Genomic DNA, 20,193 nt, shown 5'->3' with positions numbered 1-20,193 from the left:
TCCTATCCTCTCCTCGTCATCTCCTGCTCGTCCTCGTCATCTCCTCTTCTCCTCGTCCTCTCCTCTCCATGTCCTCATCCTCTCCATGTCCTCATCCTCTCCCCTCCTCGTCCTATCCTATCCTCTTCTCTCCTCGTCCTATCCTCTTCTCTTCTCGTCCTATCCTCTTCTCGTCCTATCCTCTTCTCGTCCTATCCTATCCTCGTCCTATCCTCTCCTCATCCTCTCCTCGTCCTATCCTATCCACTCCTCATCCTCCCCTCTCCTTGTCCTATCCTATCCTCTCCTCTCCTCGTCCTTTCCTCTCCATTAATTGTACACACCTAGTTTAAAGCCTCCTACACAGCTGTTTCAGTTAAAGGGGTTAGCTCATCAGTAACAGATTGTCCTCGCCAATCAGCTGTTTGTTATTTCGGCATCCTCCAGATGTGAACTCTTTGAAGCTCCATTCAATGTGTAGCACCCTCTTTGGACTGTTACCGGCTACTGGAACACAGCTTGTGTTGAAAAGAGCAGGAGCTAAGTACCGTAATCGCCTTGTAGATCCTGCCTGCGCTCTGCATCTTACATCCTGTATACTGCCAGTATGATGCCTGATATTACTGTATTACCACCTTGTTCATTATCGTGTCCATGTTACAACTTTCATTTCTAAAGAGCTCTATAAAGGGACTTGTATCACAAATGAAGAACAGGACGGAATTTACCTTCCAATTTCTCCATCTTCTCAACTGTGTTTCTTTCTTGGACGTGGAAAGACAATTGCCTGCCTTGTTCCATTATACCGCAGCTTTGTGTAACACAGTGACTATTGTGCGGAGTCAGAAGCCATTGCAGAACAGACTAGTTAAATTAGGTTCTTAATGATTTGCAGCATTGTGTGTACTTTGGAGTGATTCACTTCAAATGGATCCTGACGAGCCGCACAACCGGCCGCCGAATATGTTACATAAGTGTGCGCAGAACGCCCACCGAGAAACATTTATTTTATTAGCGGCAAATCAAATGTCTGCTTTACAAATCCCCATCTGCTTATTCATTTGTAACTTGAGATATTTCCCCTACACTGAAAGCAAATTGCTGTGTAAATCTGTCTACTGCTGTAAGAAGAAAACCTCGTCTATCGCCAACCTAATCCGTGGCACTGTACAGAGACTGCCACCTCTCACGTCATCCCCTGTCCCCACTTGGGCTCATAATCTGTCTATCAAATGAACTAATAAGAACGTATTTAAGTGTTTACTGATCTAAAAGGGTGTACTGGACGTATCCGCTGCAGAGGATGTGCATTTTGCAGCATAAATTGACTGGCTTGGGTGTTTTGTCATCTAAATAAAAAAAAAAAAAAATTACGCATTTACGGGTCACTAAAAAAAAGTCGGATTCTTTCAGGAACTGGTCTGTCTACAGTACCTTGTCCGCCTCTGAACTTGCTAATATCAGAGACGTGTCATTGGTTATGTCCTTTTAGTATTTTGCTGCTGATATTGAGTGATTCCAGCATATCTGGCAGCTCGGGGCTACATTCAAGGAATAGCAACATTCACGTGTCTAATATATGGTATACATAGACATCAAAGTTCCTTTTAAGATACCGCCACCTGTGTCTCCCAGAAAATGTCAGTCTGCTCTGGTCTGTTACCATTACTGATCCATTGTTTGTGTTTATATACAGGACATCCTCAATAATCTTGACTCCTGCGATTTAGAAGATGACGATCTTATGTTGGATGTGGACTTACCGGAAGACACCACGTGTGACATGGGTTTGTTTCTTTATTTGTATTCACTCTCTGCATTTAAATATACAGTATCATTCCAATTCATTTAACTTCCGTATTTTTCCGATAATAAGACTCACTTTTCCTCCCCCAGATTTGGGGGGGAAATGGAGGTGCGTCTTATAATGCAGATATACCTTACCAGCCGCCTGGGTGAAGGGTCCCAGGGTTGCTGCTAGAGCAGGAAAGAGTGGAGTGTTGCTGCAGGCTGGGATAAGGGGGTGTTGGGATGTGCGGTGCGCCGCTGCGGGGGCCAGAAAGACCAGAGCCCCCGCAGTTCCATTCTTTCCTATTTGGTGGACTCTGGGAATATGGCTGGTCTGTCTCTCGCCATATGGCTGGTCTGTCTCTCGCCATATGGCTGGTCTGTCTCTCGCCATATGGCTGGTCTGTCTCTCGCCATATGGCTGGTCTGTCTCTCGCCGTATGGCTGGTCTGTCTCTCGCCGTATGGCTGGTCTGTCTCTCGCCGTATGGCTGGTCTGTCTCTCGCCGTATGGCTGGTCTGTCTCTCGCCGTATGGCTGGTCTGTCTCTCGCCGTATGGCTGGTCTGTCTCTCGCCGTATGGCTGGTCTGTCTCTCGCCGTATGGCTGGTCTGTCTCTCGCCGTATGGCTGGTCTGTCTCTCGCCGTATGGCTGGTCTGTCTCTCGCCGTATGGCTGGTCTGTCTCTCGCCGTATGGCTGGTCTGTCTCTCGCCGTATGGCTGGTCTGTCTCTCGCCGTATGGCTGGTCTGTCTCTCGCCGTATGGCTGGTCTGTCTCTCGCCGTATGGCTGGTCTGTCTCTCGCCGTATGGCTGGTCTGTCTCTCGCCGTATGGCTGGTCTGTCTCTCGCCGTATGGCTGGTCTGTCTCTCGCCGTATGGCTGGTCTGTCTCTCGCCGTATGGCTGGTCTGTCTCTCGCCGTATGGCTGGTCTGTCTCTCGCCGTATGGCTGGTCTGTCTCTCGCCTTATGGCTGGTCTGTCTCTCGCCATATGGCTGGTCTGTCTCTCGCCATATGGCTGGTCTGTCTCTCGCCATATGGCTGGTCTGTCTCTCGCCATATGGCTGGTCTGTCTCTCGCCATATGGCTGGTCTGTCTCTCGCCATATGGCTGGTCTGTCTCTCGCCATATGGCTGGTCTGTCTCTCGCCATATGGCTGGTCTGTCTCTCGCCATATGGCTGGTCTGTCTCTCGCCATATGGCTGGTCTGTCTCTCGCCATATGGCTGGTCTGTCTCTCGCCATATGGCTGGTCTGTCTCTCGCCATATGGCTGGTCTGTCTCTCGCCATATGGCTGGTCTGTCTCTCGCCATATGGCTGGTCTGTCTCTCGCCATATGGCTGGTCTGTCTCTCGCCATATGGCTGGTCTGTCTCTCGCCATATGGCTGGTCTGTCTCTCGCCATATGGCTGGTCTGTCTCTCGCCATATGGCTGGTCTGTCTCTCGCCATATGGCTGGTCTGTCTCTCGCCATATGGCTGGTCTGTCTCTCGCCATATGGCTGGTCTGTCTCTCGCCATATGGCTGGTCTGTCTCTCGCCATATGGCTGGTCTGTCTCTCGCCATATGGCTGGTCTGTCTCTCGCCATATGGCTGGTCTGTCCCCCGCCGCGCAGCCTGCCTGACTCTTGCCGCGCAGCCTGCCTGACCCTCGCCATGTGACTATCTTCTTTACTGGAAGTGATTCATTTTGGCTACAGCCTATGAGACTGAGTCTGTCATAGTCCTCATATTAACTTGTGTGTTATTTATCTCTCCGTGACTCGTTAAGCCTTTGTAGCTGCGCAGAAGCTAATTAATGAATGTTTTAGGCTTGCACTAAGCGCCCGGTGCATGACTTTACATGAAGAGCCCCGCTTGGCTTCTTTAACCTGTTCTTTGCTTGTGCTGTGTAAGGCAGGATTGAGCTCAGTCCCTGCTGCAGCTGCTCCCGGCTGCCTTCGTTCTCCAGCAGTGCTGGTTACATTTTTGCTCGTCTTGGGTTTATCTCTATATCTAGCAAGGCCATCTAGGAATTTACTGGGTAAAAGTAAATAATGCGCTGTCTGGCCTTCCCCATCCTGCTTGCCTCGCCTCTGAGGCCAGCAGCTATTTAAAGACTCCAGTCTAGTTTGCTAACTATGCAAATGGTTAGTTAGGGCAGTATTTTTTTTTCCAAGTCACAGGACAAAACTGGGCCGTATTCCCAGCCACACGAAGGGTGGGAATTCAGTAGGAAGGAAGGCCTGTTTGTATAAAAGTCTTGTATGCAATAGTGCAAGAGCCGCTGGAGAATGCCACAATGTTTCCCTTGTGTGGCGCTGGGGTTCGGGTGAGTAGCTGCTGGTTATTCGAGAGCTCGGCATAGACTTGTTTATTACTGTTTCTTCTCTAAGTCTCTGCTGCTTCTCCTGTTACTTCTGCTATTACTGTCGTCCAGTTCTTTGTGGACCTTTCTGTTTGTATGATGAGACGAGTAGATATTCCTGTCTTCGTATATACAGAGGAGATTGCGTAGCCGGTTCGATCGCTGGGTCGCAGCAGAACATATTTCTAACCCTCTAACGAGGAAACATCTGCTGAAGCAAGGCATTCTTGGTGGAAAGATTGTATTTTTACCTGCTTTGATTTACCGTACTTATTGATGTAGAAACCAGAATAAAGTAGGCGGCTGCTGGTAAATTTGCTGAATGCCATAGACTGCTAAAGCATTTTATACCTAATGTCAGCTTTGTTGTGTCCTTAACATCATGGTATAATGTTTTATGGTTGTGTACAGTCTGTTATTAACCTGAAGATGGCACAATGTGATATTTCTAAGTTATGACAAGAACTGCTCTACTTCACCTGAAAATTTCCTCTCTGCTACACCTGATGATATTCCCTCTCTGCTATATCTGATAGTATTTCCTCTCTGCTACATCTGATTGTAATCCCTTTGCTACACCTGATGATATTCCCTCTCTTCTGTATTTGAAAGTATTCCTTCTCTGGTAGACCTGATCAACTTTCCTCTCTGCTATATCTGATGTCTGATGGTATTCACTTTTTGCTGCGCTTGACTTTTTCTTCTCTGCTGCACCTGACTGTATTCCCTCGGTGCTGCACCTGACTGTGTTCCCTCGGTGCTGCGCCTGACTGTATTCCTTCTGTGCTGTGCCTGACTGTATTCCCCCGGTGCTGCGCCTGACTGTATTCCCTCTGTGCTGTGCCTGACTGTATTCCCCCGTTGCTGTGCCTGACTGTATTCCTTCGGTGCTGCGCCAGACTGTATTCCCTCGGTGCTGCGCCTGGCTGTATTCCCTCGGTGCTGCGCCTGGCTGTATTCCCTCGGTGCTGCGCCTGACTGTATTCCCTCGGTGCTGCGCCTGACTGTATTCCCTCGGTGCTGCGCCTGACTGTATTCCCTCGGTGCTGCGCCTGACTGTATTCCCTCGGTGCTGCGCCTGGCTGCCTTCCCTCTGTGCTGCACCTGGCGGCCTTCCCTCTGTGCAGCGCCTGGCGGCCTTCCCTCTGTGCAGCGCCTGGCGGCCTTCCCTCTGTGCAGCGCCTGGCGGCCTTCCCTCTGTGCAGCGCCTGGCGGCCATCCCTCTGTGCAGCGCCTGGCGGCCTTCCCTCTGTGCAGCGCCTGGCGGCCTTCCCTCTGTGCAGCGCCTGGCGGCCTTCCCTCTGTGCAGCGCCTGGCGGCCTTCCCTCTGTGCAGCGCCTGGCGGCCTTCCCTCTGTGCAGCGCCTGGCGGCCTTCCCTCTGTGCTGCGCCTGGCGGCCTTCCCTCTGTGCTGCGCCTGGCGGCCTTCCCTCTGTGCTGCGCCTGGCGGCCTTCCCTCTGTGCAGCGCCTGGCGGCCTTCCCTCTGTGCAGCGCCTGGCGGCCTTCCCTCTGTGCAGCGCCTGGCGGCCTTCCCTCTGTGCAGCGCCTGGCGGCCTTCCCTCTGTGCAGCGCCTGGCGGCCTTCCCTCTGTGCAGCGCCTGGCGGCCTTCCCTCTGTGCAGCGCCTGGCGGCCTTCCCTCTGTGCAGCGCCTGGCGGCCTTCCCTCTGTGCAGCGCCTGGCGGCCTTCCCTCTGTGCTGCGCCTGGCGGCCTTCCCTCTGTGCTGCGCCTGGCGGCCATCCCTCTGTGCTGCGCCTGGCGGCCTTCCATCTGTGCAGCGCCTGGCGGCCTTCCCTCTGTGCAGCGCCTGGCGGCCTTCCCTCTGTGCAGCGCCTGGCGGCCTTCCCTCTGTGCTGCGCCTGATGGTTCCCGCCCTTTCCCATGCTCACTCAGGGATTTACTTCTCCGATATACAGCGTACACATTGTATAGCTAAGCTACCAACCTATCTGAGATACAAAACCTGCCCCCTACACACTATTGAGCCAGTACAGTATATATCGGTGGCTTTGAAAATAACCAGTGCAATATTACAGCCAAAACTTGATGCTAGCTTTACTTTCTATTTTAGGGAAAGTTGAAAATATGACTCATTTTGAAAGAACTGAGCGGAGTTTGCGGCAGCAGCAGCAAGTGTTTTGGAAGAGGGCACCACCGCGTCTAAATGGGCAAGAGCAGTACCACTTGAGCAATCCTGACCACTACCACAATGGCAGGTAGGTTACTCATATCTTCTCAAGGATTAAAGGCGATATTGGAACTTCCACCAGAGGTACTTATCAGACCACATGTGTAACAGCTGCCCCTACAGTTGCACCTACAATGTCGGCACCTTATACCTCAACCCCTGAGATGTCTTAGTACAGGGATGAATTTTGCATGAATTATGAACTTGCGAATGCTCTTTGCCAACTCCCCTCTTCACAAAGCTCTGCCTTCTTTTCAAAAAGTTGTCTGAGCTGATGAAGACTGGCAGAAAAACTCCAACTACAAAAGAGCTAATGCACAAAAATAACATCTCAAAGTGGCGACGAAAGTCCCAAAATATTTCAAACACTGTACAGTTGTAAGAAAGGGTAATCACGTTGCAGTGTCAGTGTTAATGTCACAGTACTGGAATAATGTAGTACAGATGTCACAGAACTAGAATATTAACAACATGTGATAGTATAGTGATGTCACAACTAATTTTTAAAGGGGTTCTCCAGCGAAAACAAGTTATCATGTATCCACAGGGTAGGTGATAACTAGAGATGGGCGGACACCTGGATGTTCGGGTTCGGCCGAACAGTTACAAAAATTTCAGGTTCGGGTACCAGAGCAGTACCCGGACCCTATTCTGGACCTCATTCGCTTGAATGGGGGGCCCGAACAGCCAGTGTTTGCCACGCTGTCATGTGCATAACAGAGTGGCAAACACTGCTTCTGATCAGTGGTGAAATCATCCCCCTCTGGTCAGAGAGCTGCTGTTCCCACACTGTCAAAATAACTAAAGAGTTAGCGTGCACTCAAGTCCTAATGGTGAGGTGCAGGTGTAACGGACCAGTAGGTCCTATTACCAATAATAATCTATTCACCGCACACTCAGAGGAGTTTAATGCAAACAAGTGTTCATTTTATTATGTACAAAACATGTGGGAGCCAAAAAAGAACATATAGCACCAGGTAGAAGCGATATAGATATTACGACGTTTCGGCTCAGTCCGAGCCTTTATCAGTTTATCGCTGAGTCCGGTTTCAAATCTTTGAGTAAAGAGGAGAAGAACTCCCAAGTGAAAGAGAGATGGCTATAGCTGTGGTGCTTTAGAGCGGCGCTGCTGTGATCGGAGGTTTAAAGTTTTCCTCTGGTCATTGGTGTCGGCTTATAGGACTACTGCTTTAACAAGGCTGGTTATCAAAGCATAGAGGGGTCCCCACACCATAATTTTTAATTATTTAAATAAATATTTAAAAAAACAGCATGGGGTATCCCTCCTTTTTTGACAACCAGCCTTGCTAAAGTAGAGAGCTGGTGACTGGTATTCTCAGGTTTGTAAGGGACCATGGATATTGCCCCCCCCAGCATAAAAAATAGCAGCCAATGGAAAAAGCTCATCAATTAGATGCCCCAATTCTGGTGCTTTGCCCGGCTCTTCCCACTTTCCCTGTAGCAGTTGCAAGTGGGGTTCATATTTGTGGACTTGATGTCACCTTTGTATTGTCAGGTGATATCAAGCCCACGGATTAGTAATGGAGAGCAGTCTATAAGACACCTCTCCATTACTAATCCTATAGTTGAATGGTAAATAAAGGCACAGCCAGAATAAAGTCCTTTATTAGAAATAAACCAAAACACATTTTTAGTTTTTATTCAAAAATAACAAACACCATAATACTCACCTAACGCCTAATTCCACTGAATCCCTCGTCTCCTGTAATAAAACAAAAATTTAAAAAACAGCAATATCCCTCACCTCACCGTCGTTCTGTCCCATGCCGTAATCCCTGTCTGGGGAAGAAACGGTTTTCAGCCTGGATGGTGCAAAGATGCGACCGTCCAGGCTGAGAACCACCGGTGACTGAACTTCTGCGAGCGTAGCCTTTGTGTCTAGCGGTGACGTCATTGATGTTTGGTTTTCTTCCGTCAGCCCCATATAGAAAGAATGGAGCAGCGTTCTTGCATCCGACATGTTGTGCCATTTTGGAATGGGTATAAAAGTTCCCTTTTCTGCTGATGTGTACAGTTCTCAGCAGTCAGATCCTCAGTGATCAATAAGTTATCACCTATTGTTAACTGGACAACCCCTTTAAGGGCTGCAGTGATGCCACAGTACAGCACAGGCAACACAGCATCATATTGAAATTACAAAGGTAATTAGTAGCAAAGTGATGTCACATTACAAGTATAAAATTTAGTAGTGATGTCCAGGGCTGTGGAGTCGGTGTCATGGAAATTGAGGAGTCAGAGTCTGAGGTTTCAATAAGTTTGAACTATAGGAAAAAAAGAGCGCAATAGGGTCTTATCCGGGGAGATATTGGAAGAAATAAAAGGAATTTACTCACCTTTTCCAGGAGAAGTTAGCGTTTATCAATCAGTTGTCAGCTTGCTGCACGTCCAAAGGTCCACTCCGTGACCGCCAACATCAATCTTATATGGAATACAATTCTTGGACTTATGTGCGCTGCTAGACAAGATATCACATCCAGATTATGTAGAAAGATTAACCATTTATTTCCCAACATGTTTCGAAGTACATCACACTTCTTCCTCAGGGGATGACATGTATGAATAAATAGCTATTTGTTCATACATGTCATCCCCTGAGGAAGAAGTGTGATGTACTTCGAAACGCGTTGGGAAATAAATGGTTAATCTTTCTACATAATCTGGATGTGATATCTTGTCTAGCAGCGCACATAAGTCCAAGAATTGTATTCCATATATGATAGAGTCGGAGGTTTGGCTTGCCGACTCCACAGCCCTGGTGATGTCACAGCACAGGGATAACAACCATGCTTTTTTCTCCCTGTGTTTGTGTGGGTTTCATCCCACATTCCAAAGACCTACTGATGGGGAATTTAGATTATGAGCCTCATCGGGGACAGCGATGATAATGTGTGTAAAGCGCTGTGGAATTAATGGTCCTCTATAAATGAGTGAAATAAATAAATGTAATGCACACAGTCATATCACAATACAAAGAATAGGCTTTAGTATTCCCTTATGATATTTACTTCATATGATTACCGCTGTCAGACAACCACCTGTGTAATTAAATGCATATTTACACACATTACACATTCATTTACTCATTATGCACACCTACACACACATACATAGTACAGACATGCACACCAGCATATAGAAGATAAACATATACATAGTACAAACATGCACAACAGCATATAGAAGACACACACACACACACACACACACATACACACACACACACACACACATATACATAGTACAGACATGCACACCAGCATATAGAAGATAAACATATATACATAGTACAAACATGCACAACAGCATATAGAAGATAAACATATACATAGTACAAACATGCACAACAGCATATAGAAGATAAACATATACATAGTACAAACATGCACAACAGCATATAGAAGACACACACACACACACACACACATACATACACACACACACACATATACATAGTACAGACATGCACACCAGCATATAGAAGATAAACATATATACATAGTACAAACATGCACAACAGCATATAGAAGATACACACACACACACACACACACACACACACACACATATACATAGTACAGACATGCACACCAGCATATAGAAGATACACACACATATATACATAGTACAGACATGCACACCAGCATATAGAAGATACACACACATATACATAGTACAGACATGCACACCAGCATATAGAAGATAAACACATATACATAGTACAAACATGCACACCAGCATATAGAAGATACACACACACACACACACACACACACACATATATACATAGTACAGACATGCACACCAGAATATAGAAGATACACACACATATACATAGTACAGACATGCACACCAGCATATAGAAGATACACTCACATACATAGTGCAAACATGCACACCAGCATCTAGAAGGTACACACATATACACAGTACAGACATGCACACCAGCATATAGAAGATAAACATATATACATAGTACAAACATGCACAACAGCATATAGAAGGTACACGCATATACATAGTACAGATATGCACAACAGCATATAGAAGATACACACACATACATAGTACAAACATGCACAACAGCATATAGAAGATACACACACACACACATACATAGTACAGACATGCACACCAGCATATAGAAGATAAACATATATACATAGTACAAACATATACATAGTACAGACATGCACACCAGCATATAGAAGATAAACACACACACACATATACATAGTACAGACATGCACACCAGCATATAGAAGATACACACATATACATAGTACAGACATGCACACCAGCATATAGAAGATGCGCGCGCGCGCACACACACACACATATACATAGTACAGACATGCACACCAACATATAGAAGATACACACACACACACACATACATAGTACAGACATGCACACCAGCATATAGAAGATACGCGCACACACACACACATATACATACTACAGACATGCACACCAGCATATAGAAGATACACACACACACATATACATAGTACAGACATGCACACCAGCATATAGAAGATACACACACACATACACACACACACACACACACACATATACATAGTACAGACATGCACACCAGCATATAGAAAATACACACACACATATACATAGTACAGACATGCACACCAGCATATAGAAGGTACACACGTATACATAGTACAGACATGCACACCAGCATATAGAAGATACACACACATACATAGTGCAAACATGCACAACAGCATATAGAAGATACACACATATACATAGTACAGACATGCACACCAGCATATAGAAGATACACACATATACATAGTACAGACATGCACACCAGCATATAGAAGATGCGCGAGCACACACACACACACATATATACATAGTACAGACATGCACACCAACATATAGAAGATACACACACACACACATACATAGTACAGACATGCACACCAACATATAGAAGATACACACACACACACACACACACACATACACACAGTACAGACATGCACACATACACAGTACAGACATGCACACCAACATATAGAAGATACACACACATACACAGTACAGACATGCACACCAGCATATAGAAGGCACAGACACACATACACAGTACAGACATGCACACCAGCATATAGAAGATACACACACACACATAGTACAGACATGCACACCAGCATATAGAAGATACACACACACATAGTACAGACATGCACACCAGCATATAGAAGATACACACACACATAGTACAGACATCCACACCAGCATATAGAAGATACACACACACACACACACACACACACACAGTACAGACATGCACACCAGCATATAGAAGATACACACACACACACACACACACACACACACACACACACACACACACACACAAATACACAGTACAGACATGCACACCAGCATATAGAAGATACACACACACACACACACACACAAATACACAGTACAGACATGCACACCAGCATATAGAAGATACACACACACACACACACACACACACACACACACATACACAGTACAGACATGCACACCAACATATAGAAGATACACACATACACAGTACAGACATGCACACCAGCATATAGAAGGCACAGACACACATACACAGTACAGACATGCACACCAGCATATAGAAGATACACACACACATAGTACAGACATGCACACCAGCATATAGAAGATACACACACACATAGTACAGACATCCACACCAGCATATAGAAGATACACACACACACACACACACACACACACACACACACACAGTACAGACATGCACACCAGCATATAGAAGATATACACACACACACACAAATACACAGTACAGACATGCACACCAGCATATAGAAGATACACACACACACACACACACACACACACACACACAAATACACAGTACAGACATGCACACCAGCATATAGAAGATACACACACACACACACACACATACATAGTACAAACATGCACACCAGCATAAAGAAGATACACACACATACACACAGTACAGACATGCACACCAACATATAGAAGATACACACACACACACACACACACACACACACACACACACATACATACACACAGTACAGACATGCACACATACACAGTACAGACATGCACACCAACATATAGAAGATACACACACACACACACACATACACACAGTACAGACATGCACACATACACAGTACAGACATGCACACCAACATATAGAAGATACACATACACACAGTACAGACATGCACACCAACATATAGAAGATATACACACACACACATATACATACACACAGTACAGACATGCACACATACACAGTACAGACATGCACACATACACAGTACAGACATGCACACCAACATATAGAAGATACACACACACACACACACACACACACATACACACAGTACAGACATGCACACATACACAGTACAGACATGCACACCAGCATATAGAAGATACACACACACACACAAATTCACAGTACAGACATGCACACCAGCATATAGAAGATACACACACACACACACACATACATAGTACAGACATGCACACCAGCATAAAGAAGATACACACACATACACACAGTACAGACATGCACACCAACATATAGAAGATACACACACACACACACACACACACACACACATACATACACACAGTACAGACATGCACACATACACAGTACAGACATGCACACATACAAAGTACAGACATGCACACCAACATATAGAAGATACACACACACACACACACACACACACACATACACACAGTACAGACATGCACACATACACAGTACAGACATGCACACCAACATATAGAAGATACACATACACACAGTACAGACATGCACACCAACATATAGAAGATACACACACACACATACACAGTACAGACATGCACACCAGCATATAGAAGATACACAGTACAGACATGCACACCAGCATATAGAAGATACACACACACATAGTACAGACATGCACACCAGCATATAGAGGATACACACACACATAGTACAGACATGCACACCAGCATATAGAAGATACACACACACACATAGTACAGACATGCACACCAGCATATAGAAGATACACACACACACACACACACACACAGTACAGTCATGCACACCAACATATAGAAGATACACATACACACAGTACAGACATGCACACCAGCATATAGAAGATACACACACACATAGTACAGACATGCACACCAGCATATAGAAGATACACACACACTTAGTACAGACATGCACACCAGCATATAGAAGATACACACACACTTAGTACAGACATGCACACCAGCATATAGAAGATACACACACACATAGTACAGACATGCACACCAGCATATAGAAGATACACACACACACACACACACACACACACAGTACAGACATGCACACCAGCATATAGAAGATACACACACACACACACACACACACACACACACACACACACACACACACACACACACACACACACACACAGTACAGACATGCACACCAACATATAGAAGATACACATACACACAGTACAGACATGCACACCAACATATAGAAGATACACACACATACACAGTACAGACATGCACACCAACATATAGAAGATACACACACACACACACATACACAGTACAGACATGCACACCAGCATATAGAAGATACACACACACATAGTACAGACATGCACACCAGCATATAGAAGATACACACACACATAGTACAGACATGCACACCAGCATATACAAGATACACACACACATAGTACAGACATGCACACCAGCATATAGAAGATACACACACACACACACACACACACACACACACACACACACAGTACAGACATGCACACCAGCATATAGAAGATACACACACACATAGTACAAACATGCACACCAGCATATAGAAGGCACAGACACATAACAATCACATTTTTGTGACGCACTTGTTCAGATGACTGGACACTTCTTTTTATTCGTTTATTCATAATTGTAATATTTGAGGTCTTATTTTTTTCTGCAAGACCAGCATTTTTTTGCTACTGAACTCTTATGCAGACGTTACATTTGTGTTAACCTTTTTTGGAGTTAATGGAGAAAGAAATACCAATGAAGCAATTTTTTACCATTTGCCAGGAACCTTTCTCTCTATGTCCTGATTTAAATAAGGAGAATCTATTTTAGGTGAAAACCGAATAATCACAAGAATGTCTTGTCTGAAATATACAGCGAGACTGGACCCCGTGAGCCCCCTGAACCAGCTGCACATGGGGTATGCAATCCCCTTTCACATATCCACTTCGCATCCCATACAAACACCCACTAGCGTCCATCTGTTACAGCATAGAGGATGGGAGTTCAAGAAATCCCACGTCCACTATGCGTGCATAGTCGCGTGCGGATCACCCGCAGAAACTGACATCCAGCACGTCTTTCCAGACAGCAGTGTGTCAATTTCTAGGACTAGACTAGCGTCTCCGCAAGAGAAATTGCATCAGTAGAATGTATTGGATGCTGTGAATCCTCACGGTTCCGTGAACACATGGGGATTTACCTGCGTTCAATAGACAGCAGCGCGTTGGAAGCAACGAGCATATGCTATGTCCAAAGCGCTGCTACTCCTGGATTGTGGGTACGCTGATTCCCCATATGTGGGAGAAAACTACTGTATTGGCACACGTCGCGGCTTGGAAAGGAAGTAGTGACGTTTTGGAATGCAGACTTTGATGGAATGGTCTGTGGGCGTCATGTTGTGTTTGCAGAGCCCCTGATGTGCCACATTTTGGAAACTGGCCCCCCATATGTGGGGGTAAACCACTGTTTGGGCGCATGGCAGAGCTTGGAAGGGAAGGAGCGTCATTTGACTTTTTCAGCTCAGAATTGGCTGGAATTGAGATCAGACGCCATGCTGCGTTTGGAGAGCCCCTGATGTGATCAGTAAGCAATAGCATATTCTAGCAATATTCTGTCACTACCTATAATGGGAAAAACTACCCACAATCCCAAAAACATTTATACACGTTTCAAGACTTAAAAGGACGTTAGTCTTTAATACGAAATGACTGGGAGAAGTATGATTTTAGTTTTATTTTCTTAAAGGGAACCTGACATGAGAAACTTGCCTATTTAGCTAATTGCATACTCCTGCGGGCAATTACATGATACTTACAATGGTGTTGATAGGTAATCTGTATGTTTTATAGTTGTGCCATATTAATAAACTGAACACTTGCCTGGTCATCGGGCGGTACGATATGCTTCTGGTCATCTCGATGACTCTAGGTAACTGTTTTACACTGTTTTGCCTTAGACGTATAGCAAAACTATAAAATGTCTAGTTTGACTACAAACATTGTAATTATCCTGTAATTGCAGGCAGGAGCGTGCCATTAGCTTATCAGGCAATTTTCTGGTGTCCTGTTCCCTTTAATGGATACAATTTCATGTGATCGACAATGTATCATTTCTTATATATTCTATCCATCTCCCAATTTGTCTTCCTACTTGGTAATATCCCATAAATACTACAGAAGTCTGTCACTTTACTGCTTTAGTCCAGATCTGACAGCCGCGGAGCAGGTTGCACAGCATCCGCCTTCATTGGCGGTTATAAGCCATTTATTTATTTTAGCCTTTTAGAATTGAGGCCACATGTGGTCAGAGCTATGGAAACAGACGATGAACAGTCTGAGCTATGCAGTTTCCAGAGCTCCCATAGACGTGAATGGTACTTGGGGAAACCACGTACCACAGTAAGCTATGCGATTTCTGTAACATTCACTTGTATGGGAAATATGGAAACGGCCATGACTACTTATGCCGACACACAGAGACAGTATAGAGACCTAGTGAAATGAATGACTGAGATGGGAATATCCTTTAAAGGGAATCTGTCAGCAGGTTTCTTCTAGGTAATCTGACAATAGCATGATGTAGGGACAGAGAACCTGATCTCAGGGATGTATCCCTTAGTTTATTAGGTGCTGCAGTTGTGACAGTTTTCTCTGCTGCAGATTTAGCGGAGCTCGATGCTGAGCTCTGTGTAACCCCGCCCACACCACTGATTGGCAGCTTTCTGTGAGCACTGTATGGTGACAGCTGCTACTTAGTGGTGGGGGGTGTGTTTGGACTAGGAGGCACAAGGCACCTTGTCCGGTAGTGCTCTCCTGCTGGTAAAATACTGATTGTATTGAAACAGCAACACACAGCCCAGTAAGTGACACATTGCTGGAATCAGGGTTTCTACCCCTACATCATAGTGGTCTCAGATTACATAGTGAAAATCTGGTGACAGATTCTCTTTAAAGAGGACCTATCGCTAGGTCAAAAGTAGCCATTATTTCCTTTTATTTTCTTCCTGCTCCTCACCTGAGTATTCAGTTGTTTTTTTTTATAAATTTGCCGGGTAAAAACAGAGATATAAGTCTTTTTATTTATTGCTAATTTTTATGGTCTTACCAACAGGGTGATGTTCATGGGATTCTCTGGGGTGGGTCTTTAGGCCTCCTTGGAATATATGAAAAACTTGGCACTCAAAGATGTATTTTCATATATAGAAGTATTTAATTGCAGCCCACAGTAAAACATAAGTATGACGTTTCGGTCTTTACTGGACCTTCATCAGAGGATCAGATTGCTTCAGAAGTACATGGCACAGAAAGGCGCTGACTTGCACAGGCGCCATACTTAAAGTGGCTGCTCCACCGCTACTTTGCAGTATTTCACATGTACAAGCTCTCAGCGTCTTTCTGCATCTTTTTGTACTTCTGAAGCAATCTGTTCCTCTGGGTTCACATTAAATACTTCTATATCTGAAAATATATCCTTGAATGTCAAAATCTTCATACATTTGGGTACGGATTGGGCCCCTACTATATATGTGACGCCTCCTTGGAAGTGATCTCTGGAACTTAGCCGATCTCCCAGATCCTCTCTGAATCCTAGTGGGCTTTTCATAGCTTTTTACATTACAATACTGATTGAATCCCCAGAAAACCTTCCATCCCCAAGCTGAGCATCTTCCCTTCGTTCTGTGCTCAGATGAACGTCCAGACCTGTCATTCTACTCCGGTGCCCATTGTCACACGTCACCTGTGATTTATTAGGTTTCATTGTTATACACTACAATTTTCTGTTTTTCCTCTTGATTAACCTTTAGCTATATTTTTCTTATATGTGAATTTTTTTTCGTATTGATCCTGATTTGAAAAGTTACCTTGAAGATGAGAGGAAATATTCCTCAATTTTTCATGTGGACAAAATGAAAATCCTTTGTGCTAGGATGATTCATGCTACGAAAGCAGCCATTGATCAACGGATCAGCACCGGTCACCTAAATAACCAACTGCTTTACTCCTGCTGGCTATGGAGGAAATGTTTCACTTCATTATTTAATTGTTGTAGTTCACATCTACGGCCCAGAACATGGTATAATATCCTTCTGTAATAATAATTGTGGGTCTAGTACACTTTATACCATGAGCTTATTACTACTTTATTTGTGGATTGTCTACATATCAGCCCTTTGGAGAAATGCAGTATATGATTATATATGAAATGGATAAATGGAACCTTAAAAGTAAAATCCTACTAACAGGAGACAGCTGCAATCCCCTTTCCTATTTCTTTCGTTTGCCGGCATGTTTTCCTCATAGCTATATACGGTAGTGTAAAACTGCACCTTATAAATGGGTAGGGCCATGTACAAATTTTGTCATATTTTCCATGGAAAGAGTAGAAAGCGCTGCCAGAAACTTGTTGGCTGCAGCTTTTCTTGTCCGGATTGGGTATTGAAATTCCTACTGCCCATTAATTCTCTCCCCTGATATCATCTGTCGGAAGGAGAGTTGGGAAGCCCTCATAGGTAGGTGTTAGAAGGTCCACAAATATTGCCGAAATCGGCGAGCTCAGACACCTTGCATCTATTGCGGTTTCAGACTTTTAAGAGTATTGTATTCTGTATATAATGTAAGATCAGATACCAAGATAATATATAATGAGAAGATAATATTTGTGATACTGTTGTATTTCAGGGGTTCCTCCTACCTAGAGTCACCCACTGACCATAGAGAGAGCTATGGGAGTCCAAACTTTTACTCACAGTCCCCACGTACTACACAGATGATGGGTTTTCGAGACAATACTGTGATCCTTGATGAAATGACTCTTTGCCATATGGTCCAAGACTGCACCACAGTGAAGACCCAGCTTCTGAAGCTGAAACGTCTGCTGCAGCAGGTGAGGTTTTCTGTAACATTGTGTGCAATGCGATTACATAGATACCAAGAAATAGCCTAAAATGTTGTAATTGCAAAACAACAAGTGCATATTTGGGCCACGTTCACACGTTCAGTGTTTGTTCAGTATTTTATATCAGAAAAATGCAGAAGTGGTGTCGTGTTTCTATTATACCTATTCTCTGATTGCTCCACTCCTGATTTTGGCTTACAGATATTGATGTAAAATACTGACCAAATACTGTGAATGTGGTCTTAAGGCAAAACTTGTGTGTACTAAAGGATGACCTTTAAAATTTCTCCTGCTCTTCAGCCACATTGTAATCACTAAGGCCATCAGGGTTGGACCAGGTGGGCAAAAACCAGGGCTGAGGAGTCGGTAAGTCAAACCACCACCTCCGACTCCTCAATTTTCCTGGCTTACGACTCGGCCCCCCACAGCATCGGTCACTAATGAGCATGTACATAAAGTGCAGCACAGATTCATCTCACCTATGACTCCACAGCACCGGTCACTACTGAGCATGGACATAAAGTGCAGCACAGATTCATCTCATCTATGACTTCACAGCACTGGTCACTACTGAGCATGGACATAAAGTGCAGCACAGATTCATCTCCACTCCGACTCCACAGCACTGGTCACTACAGAGCATGTACATAAAGTGCAGCACAGATTCATCTCCTCTATGACTCCATAGCACTGGTCACTACTGAGCATGTGCATAAAGTGCAGCACAGATTCATGTCATCTATGACTCCATAGCACTGGTCACTACTGAGCATGGACATAAAGTGCAGCACAGATTCATCTTATCTATGACCCCACAGCACTGGTCACTACTGAGCATGTACATAAAGTGCAGCACAGATTCATCTCCTCTATGACTCCAGAGCACCGGTCACTACTGAGCATGGACATAAAGTGCAGTACAGATTCATCTCACCTATGACTCCACAGCACTGGTCACTACTGAGCATGTACATAAAGTGCAGCACAGATTCATCTCATCTCTGACTTCACAGCACTAGTCACTACTGAGCATGGACATAAAGTGCAGCACAGATTCATCTTATCTATGACCCCACAGCACCGGTCACTACCGAGCATGGACATAATGTGCAGCACAGATTCATCTCACCTATGACTCCACAGCACTGGTCACTACTGAGCATGCACATAAAGTGCAGCACAGATTCATCTCATCTATGACTCCACAGCACTGGTCACTACTGAGCATGTACATAAAGTGCAGCACAGATTCATCTCATCTATGACTCCACAGCACTGGTCAATACTGAGCATGTGCTAAAGTGCAGCACAGATTCATCTCATCTATGACTTCACAGCACTGGTCACTACTGAGCATGTACATAAAGTGCAGCACAGATTCATCTCATCTATGACTTCACAGCACTGGTCACTACTGAGCATGTACATAAAGTGCAGCACAGATTCATCTCACCTATGACTCCACAGCACTGCTCACTACAGAGCATGTACATAAAGTGCAGCACAGATTCATCTCCACTCCGACTCCACAGTACTGGTCACTACTGAGCATGGACATAAAGTGCAGCACAGATTCATCTCCTCAATGACTCCACAGCAC

At 44.8% G+C, this 20,193-nt stretch overlaps 1 protein-coding gene across 3 annotated transcripts in view; it reads left to right on the top strand.

Moving 5' to 3' along the window:
• The window catches only part of CCSER2 (coiled-coil serine rich protein 2), a 221,251-nt gene that overhangs the window by 110,945 nt on the left and 90,113 nt on the right, over positions 1 to 20,193 (top strand). For all 3 annotated transcript variants that reach the window (XM_073574879.1, XM_073574881.1, XM_073574880.1), the window contains exons 4-6: positions 1,676 to 1,766; positions 6,186 to 6,330; positions 18,377 to 18,581. In XM_073574879.1, the coding sequence (XP_073430980.1) occupies positions 1,676 to 1,766; positions 6,186 to 6,330; positions 18,377 to 18,581 (441 nt within the window). The remainder of the gene's footprint in view (positions 1 to 1,675; positions 1,767 to 6,185; positions 6,331 to 18,376; positions 18,582 to 20,193) is intronic.

The sequence above is a fragment of the Dendrobates tinctorius genome, unplaced genomic scaffold (genome assembly GCF_039654945.1).
Source record: "Dendrobates tinctorius isolate UK_male_01 unplaced genomic scaffold, ASM3965494v1 ptg000040l, whole genome shotgun sequence".
Lineage (NCBI taxonomy): Eukaryota > Metazoa > Chordata > Amphibia > Anura > Dendrobatidae > Dendrobates > Dendrobates tinctorius.
This window is presented reverse-complemented; position numbering and strand designations above follow the sequence as displayed.